General features: G+C 39.0%; 1 protein-coding gene across 1 annotated transcript; it reads right to left on the bottom strand.

Annotated features, from left to right (window-relative positions):
* Positions 1 to 2,011: 2,011 nt before the first annotated feature.
* On the bottom strand, positions 2,012 to 12,347 carry taf3 (TAF3 RNA polymerase II, TATA box binding protein (TBP)-associated facto). The gene is made up of 7 exons (XM_030137029.1): positions 11,968 to 12,347; positions 11,282 to 11,524; positions 8,332 to 10,160; positions 8,163 to 8,245; positions 6,109 to 6,379; positions 4,877 to 4,983; positions 2,012 to 2,890 (listed from the first exon to the last, which is right to left on the bottom strand). Exons 1-7 carry the CDS (start codon positions 12,131 to 12,133, stop codon positions 2,776 to 2,778), a joined length of 2,814 nt encoding a protein of 937 aa, XP_029992889.1. The 5' UTR covers positions 12,134 to 12,347; the 3' UTR covers positions 2,012 to 2,775.
* Between the last annotated feature and the right edge of the window lie 4,454 nt (positions 12,348 to 16,801).

The following is a 16,801-nucleotide window of genomic DNA, read 5'->3' as shown; positions in this document are numbered from 1 at the left end:
AAGAGTGGAAAGCATAAATAAAGAGCAACAAACACCAAGACATGAGACAATACAGTCAGAAACTGAACAGGTTGGAATCCAGAACCAGATATGAGGACCACAGAGCTCCAGAATCAAAGATACCTGCAGAATGGAACAGGAGAGAAGACAGAAATAATCAGAAAAAAAAGAAAGAACTAAAACAAACAAACAAACTATAGCAAAGAGGAGACACATACAGTCAGGCATGCCTGCAGAGTGAAATTGTGAGGTACGCATGGACCGCACGCACAGGGTGGGGTGAATAGTTTGTAAGACGGGGGAGTTACCACGTGCAATGTACCATACCTACCTCTCGCTCTCAAACTTCACTCAGTACGCACAGGCCGAATGGCTGCAGGCGCCAATGCCTTCAGTTACCAGGCCAGTTTTTTAAGTACACCTGTTCACTTAAAAGAAAACATCTGATAGACCAACAACTCAATGCAGTCGTGTAGACATGGTCAAGACAGTCTGCTGAAGTTCAAACTGAGGAGCAGAATGAGGAAGAAAAGTGATTTAGGTGGCACAATCGATATCAACATCTGCCAATATCGATGATGACTGAAAACAGCATATAAGATGAAATGAGAGCAACATGTGTGACAAAGATGTCACATTAATTTTATGGTGTCAAGATGTCTTATCACGTATGTCTTATTTTGTATTATTGCACACCCCCATAACATCAAGACAAATTTCAACCTACATGGATGGAGCAATAATACATAGAAAAGACAACCCATTGATATGTAGACAATATCACACATGGCAAATGTGGACATGTAAAAGTTGTAACAGCACAACAAATGGAGAAAAAGTGTGTATTAATGAGTCTAACATGGATGTTCCAGTAAAAATGTAGAAATACTTTGTACTTTTGGTGTGTCAGTACCTTTCAAAACATGTACTTTGTAAAGAAGAATCAATGTTCCTGCTTTTACAGATTAAATTTCAAAACCTTAGAAGTTTTCCAAGACTGATAATTTTCATGACCATTCACAACCTGTAAGTATATAAACAGAATAATATGTTTCTGTATATAAACAGAAACATTGTTTTTTTTTTTGTTTTTTTTTTTGAATGAAAACTAAAAATAAACCTTTTCACTCTTTAATTTTCAATATTCACTTCAATCCTGAGAACCAATGAATTGTTTTCTAAGGGTAAAATATAACAGATCCAAAATTAGGGAAAAATAGTGTTTTTAGTCAAATCATGTCAACCAAAAGGTACCTTAACCTTCCATGAACTTGAGGTCGACTCTGTTTTTAACATTTGGCCTCAGTGTCCAGATTTTTCCTAATTATTGTAAAACCAAACTGATATGAATTGACACGGACACCAAGAAAACAAAGTAAGACTTTTCTAGCGTCTGGTGATGTCTTTTCTTTTTTAATTGATGTTTCTGTCCTCCAGCTTTCCATCAGCTTTGAAAAGATTTAGTAATAATAATAAACAAAAAAAAAACAACCACATATTTTCCAGTAACAGAAATGATGTGAAATATTGTACTTTGTGTATAAATGGGTCATGCTACTCTGTTTTTGTGAATTTCTTTACATGTAAAACTCAAGGGTGCAAGCTCATCTGTGGCAAAAATGACAAATCAGCATCCCTATGAAGACAGCTTTAAAATTTAGATGTTTTGTTTTCACATTAACATGAAGGGAAACGCATGTTCTAGTATTATTGTACAATGCCAGTAGTGTGAAATGTCTGACTTTAAACCCATTTTTCTGAGTGCATTTGACCTGAATGTCACACTTATTGAAGACATTCTGTGGCCAAACAATGAGGTTTATTCATCCAAATTCTTCCCAAATCTTTTTACTTAATTTTGTGATTGTTCAAGGGTTTTCATGAGAACCCTGCTTTTTACAGTTTCTGTTGTTCTACTTCATAAAGTGTAAAGAATCTGTAGACCTTTGCTTATTGTCTGCAAACATCTTCACAAATTCACCTGATGAACAAAATTCAACAAAAACTCAAGTTTGTTAAAATATTCTCAATCTATTTTTTTGTAGTGAAATCCGAACAAACAGCTACTAGGCTGAAACAACATAATAAAGTCATAAAATTATGGGTAGTTTTAACTATGATGAGATTTTATGTGTTAAAGCCTGCAAATGCACAGGCTGTTCATCTTTAATATTGAAATAACAGTGAAAAATGAATTACATTACAAGCACAGCTACAGTATAACTCCAGGACAAATCCATGTGAAGAAAAAAATAAAAATACAAACTTTAAATTTAAAAAATGTACAGAAATTACAGAAAAATCATCTGAGTTAAAAACCAATATCTGAAAATGGATTTAACAAGCCAGAATCCTAAGAACAAAATGCACTTGGCTTGGAAGTTGGTATTTACATGTTTATACACACCCAATGCCGTCAGCGTTATATACATATGATATTTGAGTGATACTGCAGAAATCAGACCAGGGGGAGGTTTTCTTGATAGAGGTCTGTGATTTTGTGTAAGTTGTGGTTTCCTTGTACAAACATACCTGTCAAGAGCTAATACAATGCCAAACGACAACCAAATCCACTTAGAGATGAAAATGGGAACTGAGAATGGACATGCTGGGGAAAAGACTCATCTCATGGCTACGATTGTGTACAAAAATCATCAGAATTTATCATCAGCCACAGTTCTTTTCTTTATTTTACAGCAGTGCCACGAGTGTTCAATGATGGCTTTAAGTCAAAGAAAGTCCAAAATATGTGCTTTTTTTTTTTTTTGCATAGTCTCAATGTGGTTTGTGTTTCCTTTTCTTGTGTTTTTTGTCTTTCTTCTTGCTGGAACATTTAACACAAAACCAAGGCTGGTCCTCTGGAGGAGCTGTTAGGATCCCCACACAAGGCCTGAGCACAAAACAGAAAGAACCAGTGAATTAAAAACAGAGCAAATCATCATGAACTATTTACTACTGTTACAGTCTTCAGCCACTTGATACTAATCCTGCCTTAACATGCAATTGGCATTATGGTAAATACTTGTTACGTGCTTGAAAATTACACATGAACGCCTCCTCACATCGTATTTTCCACTGGAGAATTGGATTTTTTTTTTTTTTTCATACACAAGTTGCCAAGATGAAAATAACCTTTGAACTTTTCAACATGGCAGAGAGCAATGAAGGGATTTATTGCAAATAATAAACAATGCTTTTATTAATGTTCTGCTACTGTTAGCTGATGATTTTGTACATTTATAGCACATACAATTTGCAAAAAGTATTTACAAAAAAGAAAAAAATGCTGTAGGAAATGAATTAACACTAAAACTGTTTTATCCAAGTAGCAAGTCATCATAAATTGGCAGCCATTTTTCCTTTTGTTAAGACAACAAAAGCACTTGAAGACAATGCACTAATTTCACAAGTGGCAAGTATCATCTTCCTGATAGCACATGAAGGCAGCATAAATAAGTGTTGTAGACCATTCTTAATATGATCTGTTTGAGGTTGGCCAAATTGTTTTAAAAACAGATACAACGGCAGCTTCTCATAGATAAAAAAGCCCATATCAAAAAGTATACACTCAAAGAGCCTTATTACAACCTAAATTAAAACTGAAAGTAATAAAGTGACATGCCATTGCCTTCTAGTCTTTCTGGACCGTTTTTTTTTTTTTTTTTTTAAATCTCAGATTTAGTGTGGATGAGATGCCTGAATGAAGGGAAAAATATTAATTTTGCAAAATATCTGGACAGTGAACAGGATGTGAATTCCAGCAAAAGGAAATGTCACACAAAAGAATGTCTTTGTCAAAACTTGCCATTTTCAGTGTTACAGTTACAAAATGTAAATCCAATTTAGTTAAAGAATGGTCTGAGTACACCCTCTGAGCCAGACCTTACCCTCAGTGATGATACATGATCCACCAAGACATTCACACCTTCATTTTTAAATGAAACAAACTAATGTGGTAAATCTGATTTTCCCAAACTGAGTCAGAACCCAAAATGGGTCATGGAGTGTTGTGTAATGAGTCAAATATACAACAATGATATGATACACGTATGTGAATTATGAATTATTGTTCTTAATCTAAAAAGGAAGAAGAGTGTTCCCAGGAGTTTCTGAATATTGACCAAAGCAATGAAAACACTGTGAAAATAATAATAAGGAATGCATGCATGCATACATACAGACAGACTTCATTGATCCCAAACTGGGAAATGCAGCATGACACAGTAAAAATAAAATACAAGAATAACAGAACACAAGAGCAAACACACTATACTTAATAAATTAGAAATAAAAAAGAACAGAACTGGGTAAAAAAAACAAAACATGGATAATTAAACAGTAAAGTGCAACAATAAACAGTAATGTGCAAAGTAAAATGTAATTTTTCAGTAGGATGAAGGTGAATAAATAACATTTAAGTGCATAATGGAAATAGGTTCATGACTGGAGTTAAAATACCAGGCAGAGGTGAGTGTATTGTAAAGTGAAATGGCACGTGGTAGGAAAGATTTCCTATATCTGTCCATTCAACAGCGGATGATGGAAAGTAGGAAATTCTAGAGAAAAATCAGTTGAACTTTGATGTCCTAACTTTGATATTTCGTATTTTTGTTGTTTCATTTCTCTGTCGCATACTAGTTTGTTCACTACTCATTAGAACTGATAGTGGATGTTATTACTCTGATTAATGTGCTTTTATTCAACATTGTTTTCACAAACATTAAGGACAGTTGAGACACTTTTGAGTCCTGACAAGACACAAACCTAGAGGACTATGGTCCTAATTTCTGTAAATCATTGTAACAACTGGTCTCAAGTTACCGTTTCTGCCAAACTACATTCAAACTGACCACAGCACAAAGGATAAGTGTCTCACCAATGGTACCAGTCGTCACAGTCATCACATCCTATCATGGGGCTGCCGTCGTCAGGTTTGTTGCATCCAGGACAAATCCAGATCTGGTTTCCCCACTCATCTCGAATCTTGGATTAAAACAGCAGACAGACAGAGGCAGGTTTTAATGGCTAAATATATCATGAAAAAACAGGAGGGGGAGTTATGGTGGGTGACAGGACTCACACACATTGTACTCCTTTTCACAGACAGATCATGTAATCACCAGACCTGAGTATTTGATCATCATTATTTAATCAAAATAACATACCTACCTTTTGCCATTCTATTGTTTATTTTCATACTTGCTTCAAAAGCTATTAATCTAACCACTCTGTCACAAACCTGATGATTCTGATCAATCCTGGCATTGTCTAATCTTTTTGACGTTAAAGAAATGAGAGGCTACTTGCTGCAGTTAGAGTTAAATAAACAGCCTGGCCCAAAAAAGGTAACTGCATGGATTTAACTAAGCAAATAGTTGAGATCCTTCCATCGGTAAGTACTGCAGTGGTTAATAATGTTTCAGCTGTAACAGGTTATTTAACTCTAACTGATGCAGTTAGTAGCCTCTCATGTCTTTAATGTTGAAAAGATTGGACAATGCCAAGATTGATCTGGATCATCAGGCTTGTGACAGAAGGGTTCAGGGAGAATGAGACATCATTTACACACATGGATTAGCCACCATAAATTCCAGACTCTAATTTGGGATGTGATGAAGACTTGATGCAGCGGTCCAATTCTCCATCATCAAAAATCAAAAATTAATGCAACTATGGATGGGAAAAATATTATGAACTTTATTGTGACATTACATAAGCATTATGTGACAAAAAAGATGTCATAATGATTTTCTCCTGTGATCAAAACCAAAGGTGGTGCAGTGAAATATTGCATATGTGACTTTTTTTTTTGGCTGGGCAGTGTATTATACTGTTGACAATTCACTTTTAATACCACCCAAATAAACAAGAAAACAAACTCCTAGAGTTCCCTTCAAATCTTCATAAATCTCAGAGGTAACCTATTTTGAAATGGATAATTTAAAAAAAATCCTTTAAAATGAAATCCCATGAATTTTCTAGGTCTTTCATGGCTCTTGGAACCTTGTCCTTATTTAGTACTGTCTCAAACTACTAAGATAAATATTGCAGTAAATCCTGTCCTGTTGCAATCCTTAGTAAATACTAGACCAGAATATAAGTACTCACCACATAGGTACTGACAGTCTCAGTCACTACGCTTCGGACCGGCGTTTTGAGGGCAGTAGATGGCGAGAGCAGAGGCCCCGGAGACAGGAGCAATGAAGGAGCTGGAGCAGGGGGGAGCGGGGAGGCAGGAGGGGGCAGAATGGGAGCAACTGGGGTGAGAATGGGTGGCGGCGGTGGTGTCCGAGGCCGATTTCCTGGTCCAGACTTGGTAGCCGGCGTCTTGGGTGCTGGTGTTTTGGGCTCTGAATTTGGGACTACCTTACTAATGACACTGTTAACAAACAATAGGAAGTTAATGAGAGGGGAGAACTTTGATATGAAGATGTGTGTCAGGTTTAGTGGAATGTATATTTTTTGTATTTATGTTGGTTTATGTAGAGATGGGCAATGCTGCCTCAAAATTAAATCCTACAATTTTAATATTATAATTAAGGACTTTAATCAATTGTTTTTTGGCTACAAGGCCTGAAAAGAAAGCATTAATACTATACTAAAACTATATGCCATGTATGACTGTAGAAACACATTCACAATTAATATATATAATTAATGAAACACCATCAGGTTGTGTTCTGAAATTCCTCCAAAGAAATACGCTACATTTTGCATTTTTCAAGATATTCAGGAGGCAAAAACTTAATCTAATTAATTTCATATATTATCTGGCCTTAGTTTCATGTCATTAGAAATAATATTTGCACCTTTTGCAAACATTTTGACTAACTGATTAAAAACTTCAATTCCTCAGAAGAAGAATGTATGAAAGTATGTTCTAAATTTACTTCCAAATTTAGCTAAACAAAGAGACCCAAAATCTTCACACATTAGGAATACAGTTAATAGCTGAAATGAATTTGTTATGTAGCAGCTACCACCCACCATCACTCCACAAAACAATACTTTTTAACTCTACAGTATGTATCAGAAAAAAGTAGACTCTCAGAAAAAACAACATAAAACCAAAATGCAAAGACATTTTAGAAATCTGATCATATGTCTTTATTGACCATGTAATTCTCCCTTAATTGACACCAGTGTCCTGGGTCAGTTTTCATGCATCAGTGAACAACGCTAATTTGAATTGTGTAAAATAAGTCTTTTGCGCATGGAAGTGTAAGGTTTAATATGAGATCGGTCGCCATGGATGACAAGTTCCATTGGTCTTTTACTTACATGCATTAAAACTGGAATAAAATAATTACACGTTAACCCCCTAATGCTGTTAGTGAGGATTCTTTAGGCTTGTTTTGAGCTGACCACTTGAAATTTTATACATTTCAGTCAGCATACGTAATTCATTGCATCATCACAGCTGAAGTGGAACTCCTGAGGCAGGACCGGGGCATGATTAGTTGCAGATTTGTTGGGGAGGGCACAAATTTGTGTGGCAAGGAACAGGGCCTGTGTGGAAGACTAAATGTGCTGAAATCCTTTAACTAACAGAAGTGTGTGCCTTCAATTAAAAATACTCATTGAGCAAATTTTGCTATTAATTTTCAGTTTCTCACAGATGTTCTTTGTATCGATGGTAGGGGATTAAATGCAGTTATTTTTTTCCTGTTTTATGTATGCAAGTATAAGACCAATGGAACTTGTCATCTATGGCGACAGAGCTCATATTAACCCTTACACTTCCATGCGCAAAAGACTTTTATTTTGTACAATTCAAATTAGCGTTTTTCACTGAAGCATAAAAACTGACCCAGGACACTGGTGTCAATCAAGGGAGCATTACATGGTCAATAAACACATACAACAAGATTTTCAAAATGTCTTCGCATTTTGGATTTATATTGTTATTTCTGAGAGTCCACTTTTTTTCTGATACACCCTGTGTAGGGAAATCAACATTTGTTTATCCATTACTTGTACTAAAATAACACTGGATATGAAAAAAACTGCTCACAAACAAAATGGAAACAGGAGTAAAATGCAAACGATCAATGCCAGTTTTCTTTGTGACACTAATGCTGAGGGAAACACACATAACACTGCAGTGAGATAATGTGATAATGTTACCAGGTTAAGACTGAAACATCACTTTGAAGCCTTACATTTTGTCCTGACCAGCTCCCACTCTGAGAGTCAGTCTGGGAATGACCGGAGATGGCAGAGCAGCTGGAGTTTCTACTTTAACCTGAAGAAACAGGAAGGACATGGTGAATATCACTGCCTCCGAATAGAGCACAAACACACACTGATCCCAAACTGAAAAACACTCACCTTCTCCAACCTTATCCTCTCTTTTTCTTTCTCTTTCTCCTTTTCTCGTTTTTCCTTTTCCCTCTCCTTTTCTTTCCGCTTCTCTTCTTTCTCCCTCTCCTTTTCTTTGGCCTTCTCTCGCTCTTTGTCCTTTTCCTTGTCTTTCTTCTTCTTTTTCTCCTTCTTTTCTTTCTTCTTGTCCTTTTCCTTGCTCTTTATGTCCTTTTCTTGGAGAATGGGGGCCAGAGGAGGCAACATGGGGGGCATGCGAAGGCAGGCAGAGGGGCTGAACAGTGGTGGGACTTCCCCCAGAGCAAAAGGAGCCAAGGCAGGCTGTTTCTGCCGGTCCTCCTTACTCCTGTCCTTACCCTTGTCCCTCTTATCTTTGTCCTTCTTACTTTTCTCTTTATCCTTCTTTTTGTCTTTATGTTTCTCCTTGTCCTTTTTAGGACCATCACCATCTCTGGATTTTATCTTGATGGAGCCTTCGGGCAGAGTGAAATCTCGAGGACCAAAGTGCTCATCATCCTTCACACCAAACTCCTTCCAGGGCATCTTTCCATCCTTGGAAAAGTCCTTGTTCTTATCCTTGTTTTTGTCCTTATTCTTTTCTTTGAGTTTACCTTTGTCCTTTTCCCGGTCTTTATCTTTTGGTTTATCTTTTTCTTTCTTTTTCATTTTAGTTTTAAGCTCCTTCTTCAGCTTCTTTTTAACATCTACTGATGGAACAATCTTGTTCTTCTCCTCAAACACCTTGAGCAGTGGTTCAGGGGTAGGCGGTGAGGCAGATCCTGATGACACATATTCTCCTTGGTTTGGCAGAGGTGCCGAAGGCCCACCTTGGTTGACCTTTCGAATCACCTCATTGATTGAATCCTCCATAGTCCAATTTCCCAGTCCTGTATGTGACTGGAGGTGAAGTGGTGTTGACGTGTCTTTAAGCAAGTTGCTGGCCCCAATCAGGACTTTAGGTGTAGAAGGCTCCATAATGGTCAGCCTCCTGGGGCTGGAGAATCCATTGCTATCTGAATCTGAGCCTGAGGAGAAGGCAAATGGATCAGGCTCCCGCTCAGCACAAGCTCTGGCAATCACAGCATCGATGGAGTCATCGATAGCTGTATTGTCAGGCTCTAGTTTCTTAAAGGGGCCTTCAGCCAATTCCCTGTCCTCTAAATTTTGACGCATATGGATGTTCTCTTTGCCCATCCGTTCACTGAGTGCAGACAGCGGCAGCTTATGCACAATGTCCGTCTTGCTCTGGGGTTGAGATGCTTTGGCAGAGCCCATCTTTGGGCTCTTGGGGCTTTTAGGACTCTTTGTTCTGCCTGGGGATTTCTTTCTTTCCTTAGATGGTTTTGGAGAATGGATGGGACTACTCCCCACTGGAACAGGAATTACCCCTTTAGGGGATTTAGTCCGTTGTCTTCCCGGTGACAATGCCTTAGGCTTTCTTCCTGGAGTGGTATGGACCTTTTGATCAGAGTGTTTTGGTACAATTGGCTGAGGCCTGAATGAGGGCAAGGCTCCAGAAGGTGTTTCAGGTGACAAGGGGACAAGGCTATCATGAGAAGGCAGCATGCCTGGGGGAACACGTTGTGGGTTGAGAGAGGTAAGGGGCTCCCTGGGCTCCATGCCCCACTCGGGGCTGAGGCCAGGGTACATACGGGGTCTCTTGGAGGTTGGCATCATGCCCTTAGCTGCATCAGGACTATCCAGGTGCCTCTTCAGAGGGTGGTTCTCGTCGTTGACCGTCTCATCTTCATCCATGTCCTCTTCATCCTCTTCCAGTGCTACCTGCATGGCTTCTGCTGAGGTGCCCATATCAGCGAGGTCCTCTTCCTCCTCCTCTTCTAGATAAAAAAAGAAGAAAGTCAAAAACACATATTTCTTATAAACACACCACCAGGTATACGTTTTAAATAATTATGTGATGATGCATATTGATACATTTTACACACAACTAAATTGTGATTGTATAGAGTTTATTAGGTATACACAGACAGAAACAATGTAGGGTTCAGCTCAGTGTACAGCATAATCAGTCTTTGTTAAGATTTAACAGTTAAACGTCAACAATGTTCCAGCTGCTAATTGAACACCATGGTCATTCTTGAGGCTGCAACTGGACTATACTGGTCAATGCTACAAGATGTTTCTCTTATAGATATAAATGGGTGAGTGAAACAAACATACCATTCTTACCCTTATGACAGACCAGTAGTATTACCTGGATGAGGCCTTAGAAATGGACTTTTAATTGGTGTCACTATTTCTCAAATTCCTAGAATTCTTGAAAATGTATTTTAAACCGCAAATAGCAATATACAAAAACTATTGCATTTGCTCTCTGAAAATTGTAGTAACAATTTGTGAAATGTGAACAAATTTGAAGTCACACATACAACCTGCAACCAGCATAAAAAATGGAAAAAGTACAAAAACACCATCACCAGACACACACTGGACATTTTAATGGCTGCCTTTTGCAAGTACATAATCACTCACAATGTACAATGTGTGGGCCTTCAGATTAATTGTGCAGCTTGAGTTTGCACCTAACAAGTATGTTTATTTACATCTAAAGAATAAGATTTTTAACCAGGGTATTTGTGTGCCTGGTCAGCACCGCTATGTTTTATCTGCAATGATATAATGTGACAGAATTTAACTTTCTTTAAAAAAAAAAAAAAATTAAAAATCAGCTCCTGTAATTTCGATATTACATCTGGCCAAGTTGCAATGGCAATAGCCATTTGAGTTACAATTCACCCCTAAACATACCCACCTGGATGGATTTGTTTAATGTAACTAAATTACATTTTTCAGCCAACTCTCAGATTTATCACAGCTCTGCAATGGCCCATAAATGATAACCTTCCCCATCATCTGTCAACCCTACAAATAAACACTAAACCTGTAGACACGACACACAGATGTGCCCAAAATGTTGTTCAATGTTACAAAAACTGACCTTCCTGCAGGGAGACCAGGGGTGGCATGTAATCTGGAATGTAATCCTTCCTTTCCTCTGCATCTCTGGCTCCAGGTTGGGGAAACTGCAGGACATTGTTTTTGCTCACAGGAAACAGTGGTGTTTGATGAATGAATGCAACCGGCTCCAGGTTGTGCACATAGTCCTCCAGTTCACTCAGACTCACACCAAGCAGCCTGAAGGCCTGGCTGACATCATCTAGGACTGGATCTGTTCTTCCATCTGGAACACAGGATCAAAACAGCTGCATAAATATGAATGCCTTCACTAATGTTGTGCTACTTCTGCATTCAGCTGCTCTATGTTTGGGCTGCATGTAAGTTAGACACACGATTTTACTACATCTTACAAATTAGAATAGCTAATGCTTAGGCTAATATTGACATCCAGTCTATGGGGGAAAATAATGACCAACAAGTTTAAGTTTATCAGCTAAAAAGTCAATCATTTAACTGTATGTGATAAGCGTTTGTAACAGTAGGTTTCATTTAAGTGAAAAGCATGTGCCGCCATAATAACAATACATAAAACTGCTAAGTATAAAGCTACTGTACTTGTTGACATGTGATCACTTGCTAGGGGGCGCCAGACAGAATCAGGCAACAACAACGTGATCGCCTACTGAGGGTTAAAAAAGTAATCGGTAGAGTAAATGAAACACTTACAGAGCTCGGAATACCGATGGCAGACTCTGGCCAACTGCTGGATATATCTGTGCAGCACATCGGACAGCAGATCGCATGCAGTTAACTGAACCGCATCCCAACCCAGAGCCTGGCAGATCTGCGCCACCGAAACACGCAGCAGCGACCGGGCATAGCTCTCGCACATCTCGCTGACTTTGTTATGGTCTGAATCCCGGTCAATTCCTGTTCCAAAACATTCTCCAGGTCTTCATGTTTCACAGAACCCCCTTGGGGCTTGAACAAATACCGCTTAAGCGGCTGATTTGAAACATCTACTTCAGTAAATATGTTGGCGCTTTTGCCTGAGACGCCATCTTGAGTCCATCGATAGACCATCCCCGAAATCCAGACCGCGCATGCGCAGAAGTTAGCGTCTTCCTCGGCTGTGTTTCGGGTGCGTCATCAATGTGAGGCGACACGTAGCGGCGAAGATTAACGTCCAAATTCTGTGTCTTGTCTGTCGTTACTGCTGCTCACTGTGTTTATTGGTCTATCAGAGGTTAGAAGCATTTTCTGAGAAGGTCGCTGAGAGAGGTTTTGTTCTAACTCAGGACACGGTTCATGGTGGAGGAAGCGATCCGATCCGGGTATTTACTTCGCTGAGTCACAATGAAGATGGAGGAAGTAACTTCACAGGCTACTGCAACGATATCAACAAGTAGCTTTTACACAAGCAGTCAAGGCTGATTCCATACAGTATCAAAGCACCGATTTAAGCCATCAATCGGGTCTCTTTTGCTGTAATAACGTAATTTACTCCCATCAGCTGTATGATGAGTATGATTTCTTCTTAGCAGTGAAGGGGTTAATAGGTAGTTCGAAACTAATGGGGGACAAACCAGTCTGAACTCAAGTAGTTTATTTAATGCCTAACTAGTTTCGGTCTCTGCTTTTCAAAATTTAACAATTAAGACTAATAAGAAAAGGAATAAGATTAGGTTTAGTTCCAAAACGGTGAAGACATTTCAAGCGGTTTCAGTTTCAGTGTTTCATTTCGAAGCCCGACAGACCTGAAAAACTTGTCTTTACACGCACCGGAAGTGTGGATTATGTTGAAATTAATCATTAAAATGAGCTCACGTTGGACCCCTGAGGCTTGTAACCTTTCAGTTTTGATACCTTTTGTCTCTGACCTCAAAGCACATAGACGCAGTTCAACCATAGTTATACTGCAGTAAGTGGATGTTAAATGAGCTGTATGTACACTGAACAAAAATATAAATGTAACACTTGTGTTTTTGCTCCCATTTTTCATGAGCTGAACTCAACAATCTAAAACTTTTTCTATGTACACAAAAGGCCTGTTTCTCTCAAATATTGTTCATAAATTTGTCTAAATCTGTGTTAGTGAGCACTTCTTTGTTGAGATAATCCATCCACCTCACAGGTGTGGCATATCAAGATGCTGATTAGACAGCATGATTATTGCACAGGTGTGTCTTAGGCTGGCCACAATAAAAGGCCACTCTAAAATGTGCACTTTTACTGTATTGGGTGGTCCAGGGGGGTCAGAAAACCAGTCAGTATTTGGTGTGACCACCATTTTCCTTACGCAGTCTTCTTCATGAATTCTCTGAAACACCTTTGGAGATGGCTTGTGGTAGAGAAATGAATATTCAATTCACAGGCAAAAGCTCTGGTGGACATTCCTGAAGTCAGCATGCCAATTGCATATTCCCTCAAAACTTGTGACATCTGTGGTAATGTGCTATGTGATAAAACTGCACATTTTAGAGTGGCCTTTTATTGTGACCAGCCTAAGGCAAACCTGTGCAATAATCATGCTGTCTAATCAGCATCTTGATATGCCACACCAATGAGGTGGATGGATTATCTCGGCAAAGGAGAAGTGTTCACTAACAAATTTAGACAGATTTGTGGACAGTATTTGAGAGAAATAAACCTTGTGTGTACACAGAAAGAGTTTTAAATCTTTGAGTTCAGCTCATGAAAAATGGGAGCAAAAACAAGTGTTGCATTTATATTTTTGTTCAGTGTATGAATTATGTTCCAAGTAATCATAAAATGGCCTTAAATGTCACCAGACATTAAAGAATCATGTTCATTTCAAATACTGATATCACTGACAGTAGTGGTCCGGCCAGAATATTCACATTTGAAAAGCTAAGTGGCAACCCACAAGTAACGTTTATGTTGTCATTTTGTGTTTTGGTCTGATGCACCACCCATCACCTATCTCCCAATCACAAAGTCAGTAGCGTCTCAGCATCCAGGTTGAGCGTTCCCACTGAGGTGCATCTTGGAACATTTCTGATCATAAATTTCTCACATTACTAAACTTAAAAGGCCTCGTTATGATTCCCAAATATGTCATGACAAAGTGAGAAACAAAACAAGGATATGTATAGGAGATGCTTTTGAAACATGGAGACAGCTGAAAGCGGAGAGGAATTTGAAGACTGCCGGTTCTCCCGTGGTCAACCACAACCTGGGGCTCACCGCCCAGTGAGAGCCACCAGGTGAAGAGACCACCTGGGCCGGTATTTATTTTAAACCATGTTGGACTCGTTGCTTGCTATGGTAGCTCCTTGTAGTAGATGCTCATACTGGATCTGGCATCCCCTAGTCTGGAGGGGAGGGGGAGGGGATACCACGCCTTACAGTGTTTTGAATGTGATTGCAGTACTAGTTTTGGCCACAATCCTACATACAACTCCTTTAATGCATGTTTAACAGGGTGTTGGGTTAAAGGGAAAGCGAATCTTAGTTTGTAGTTACATTAAAAAAATATTTTAGAAATGTCTCACTCAGCTTACTTCCGTTTTTAATTTTCATGTGTGTTCTTGAACATTTTAGCATAAAAAAGCATCCTGCTCTAATTTAGGTCTTCTCATTTTAAATGTCAGGTCTAAATCTTGAAAAAGTGTATATCACACTTTACACTATACATGTTATTAATGCTGCCTCATATTTTATCATTATTTGTAAAAGTTGATTTTCTTGTAGTATCATGTCTACAGATGTTCTGATTACAATTAACTTGCTCATGGATTATGGCTAATTTTTAACTCCATATACTTAAAGTGTTGTTTAGTTCAGCTTTTAACCCCTTTAAAAAAAAAAAAAAGACCTGTTCTGTTGTATTAAAGCTTTTTTTCATAGCCATATTTGGTGTCTGAGTGGTACCTTCATATTAATTGTGGTAGATGAAATATACAAACATTATAGTTAAATACTACTATAAATGTAGTGGGTTTTCAAAATTCACACTGGGTGACTGCCACAGACCTTAACATTTACACTGGTGCTTGTCTAGATTTTACCATTTCCCCTTGTTATGGATAATTTTGGAGACAAGGTTCAATGAGAAACCTGACAAGAATAAATTGCAGAAATAAAACATGAATATACAGTACAGGCCAAAGGTTTGGACACACCTTCTCATTCTTTGCATTTTCTTTATTTTCATGACTATTTACATTGTAGATTCTCACTGAAGGCATCAAAACTATGAATGAACACGTGGAATTATGTACTTAACAAAAAAGTGTGAAATAACTGAAAACATCTCTTATATCTAGTTTCTTCAAAGTAGCCACCCTTAGCTCTGATGACTGTTTTGCACACTCTTGGCATTCTCAAGAGGTAGTCACCTGAAATGGTTTCCTAACAGTCTTGAAGAAGTTCCCAGAGATGCTTAGCACTTGTTGGCCCTTTTGCCTTCACTCTGCGGTCCAGCTCACCCCAAACCATCTCAATTGGGTTCAGGTCCGGTGACTGTGGAGGCCAGGTTGTCTGGCGCAGCACTCCATCACTCTCCTTCTTGGTCAAATATCCCTCACACAGCCTGGAGGTGTGTTTGGGGTCATTGTCCTGTTGAAACATAAATGATGGTCCAACTAAATGCAAACCGGATGGAATGGCATGTCACTTCAGGATGCTGTGGTAGCCATGCTGATTCAGGTTGCCTTCAATCTTGAATAAATCCCCAACAGCGTCACCAGCAAAGCACCCCCACACCATCACACCTCCCCCTCCATGCTTCACGGTGGGAACCAGGCATGTAGCATCCATCCGTTCACCTTTTCTGCGTCGCACAAAGACACGGCGGTTGGATCCAAAGATCTCAAATTTGGACTCATCAGACCAAAGCACAGATTTCCACTGGTCTAATGTCCATTCCTTGGGTTTCTTGGCCCAAATAAATCTCTTCTGTTTGTTGCCTCTCCTGAGCAGTGGTTTCCTAGCAGCTATTTGACCATGAAGGCCTGATTCACGCAGTCTCCTCTTAACAGTTGTTGTAGAGATGTGTCTGCTGCTAGAGCTCTGTGTGGTATTCATCTGGTCTCTAATCTGAGCTGCTGTTAATTTGCGATTTCTGAGGCTGGTGACTCAGATGAACTTATCTTCAGCATCAGAGGTGACTCTTGGTCTTCCTTTCCTGGGGCGGTCCTCATGTGAGCCAGTTTCGTTGGAGCGCTTGATGGTTTTTGCGACTGCACTTGGGGACACATTCAAAGTTTTTGAAATTTTCTAGACTGACCTTCATTTCTTAAAGTAATGATGGCCACTCGTTTGTCTTTACTTAGCTGATTGGTTCTCGCCATAATATGCATTCTAACAGTTGTCCAATAGGGCTGTCAGCTGTGCATCAACCTGACTTCTGCACAACACAACTGATGGTCCCAACCCCATCAATAAGGCAAGAAATTCCACTAAGTAACCCTGACAAGGCACAGCTATGAAGTGAAAACCATTTCAGGTGACTACCTCTTGATGCTCATCAAGAGAATGCCAAGGGTGTGCAAGGCAGTCATCAGAGCTAAGGGTGGCTACTTTGAAGAAACTAGAA

Source organism: Sphaeramia orbicularis, chromosome 6 (assembly GCF_902148855.1).
Source record: "Sphaeramia orbicularis chromosome 6, fSphaOr1.1, whole genome shotgun sequence".
Classification (NCBI taxonomy): domain Eukaryota; kingdom Metazoa; phylum Chordata; class Actinopteri; order Kurtiformes; family Apogonidae; genus Sphaeramia; species Sphaeramia orbicularis.
The sequence above is the reverse complement of the archived record's forward strand: the minus strand, read 5'-3'. Positions and strand labels throughout refer to the sequence as shown.

Coding starts and splice junctions, on each gene's coding strand:
- taf3 (XM_030137029.1), bottom strand. CDS start 12,133: ATGTGCGAGAGCTATGCCCGGTCGCTGCTGCGTGTTTCGGTGGCGCAG. Junction 8,246..8,331: donor AGAGGATAAGGTTGGAGAAG/GTGAGTGTTTTT, acceptor CTGTTTCTTCAG/GTTAAAGTAGAAACTCCAGC. Junction 4,984..6,108: donor AGACTGTCAGTACCTATGTG/GTGAGTACTTAT, acceptor TTTTAATCCAAG/ATTCGAGATGAGTGGGGAAA.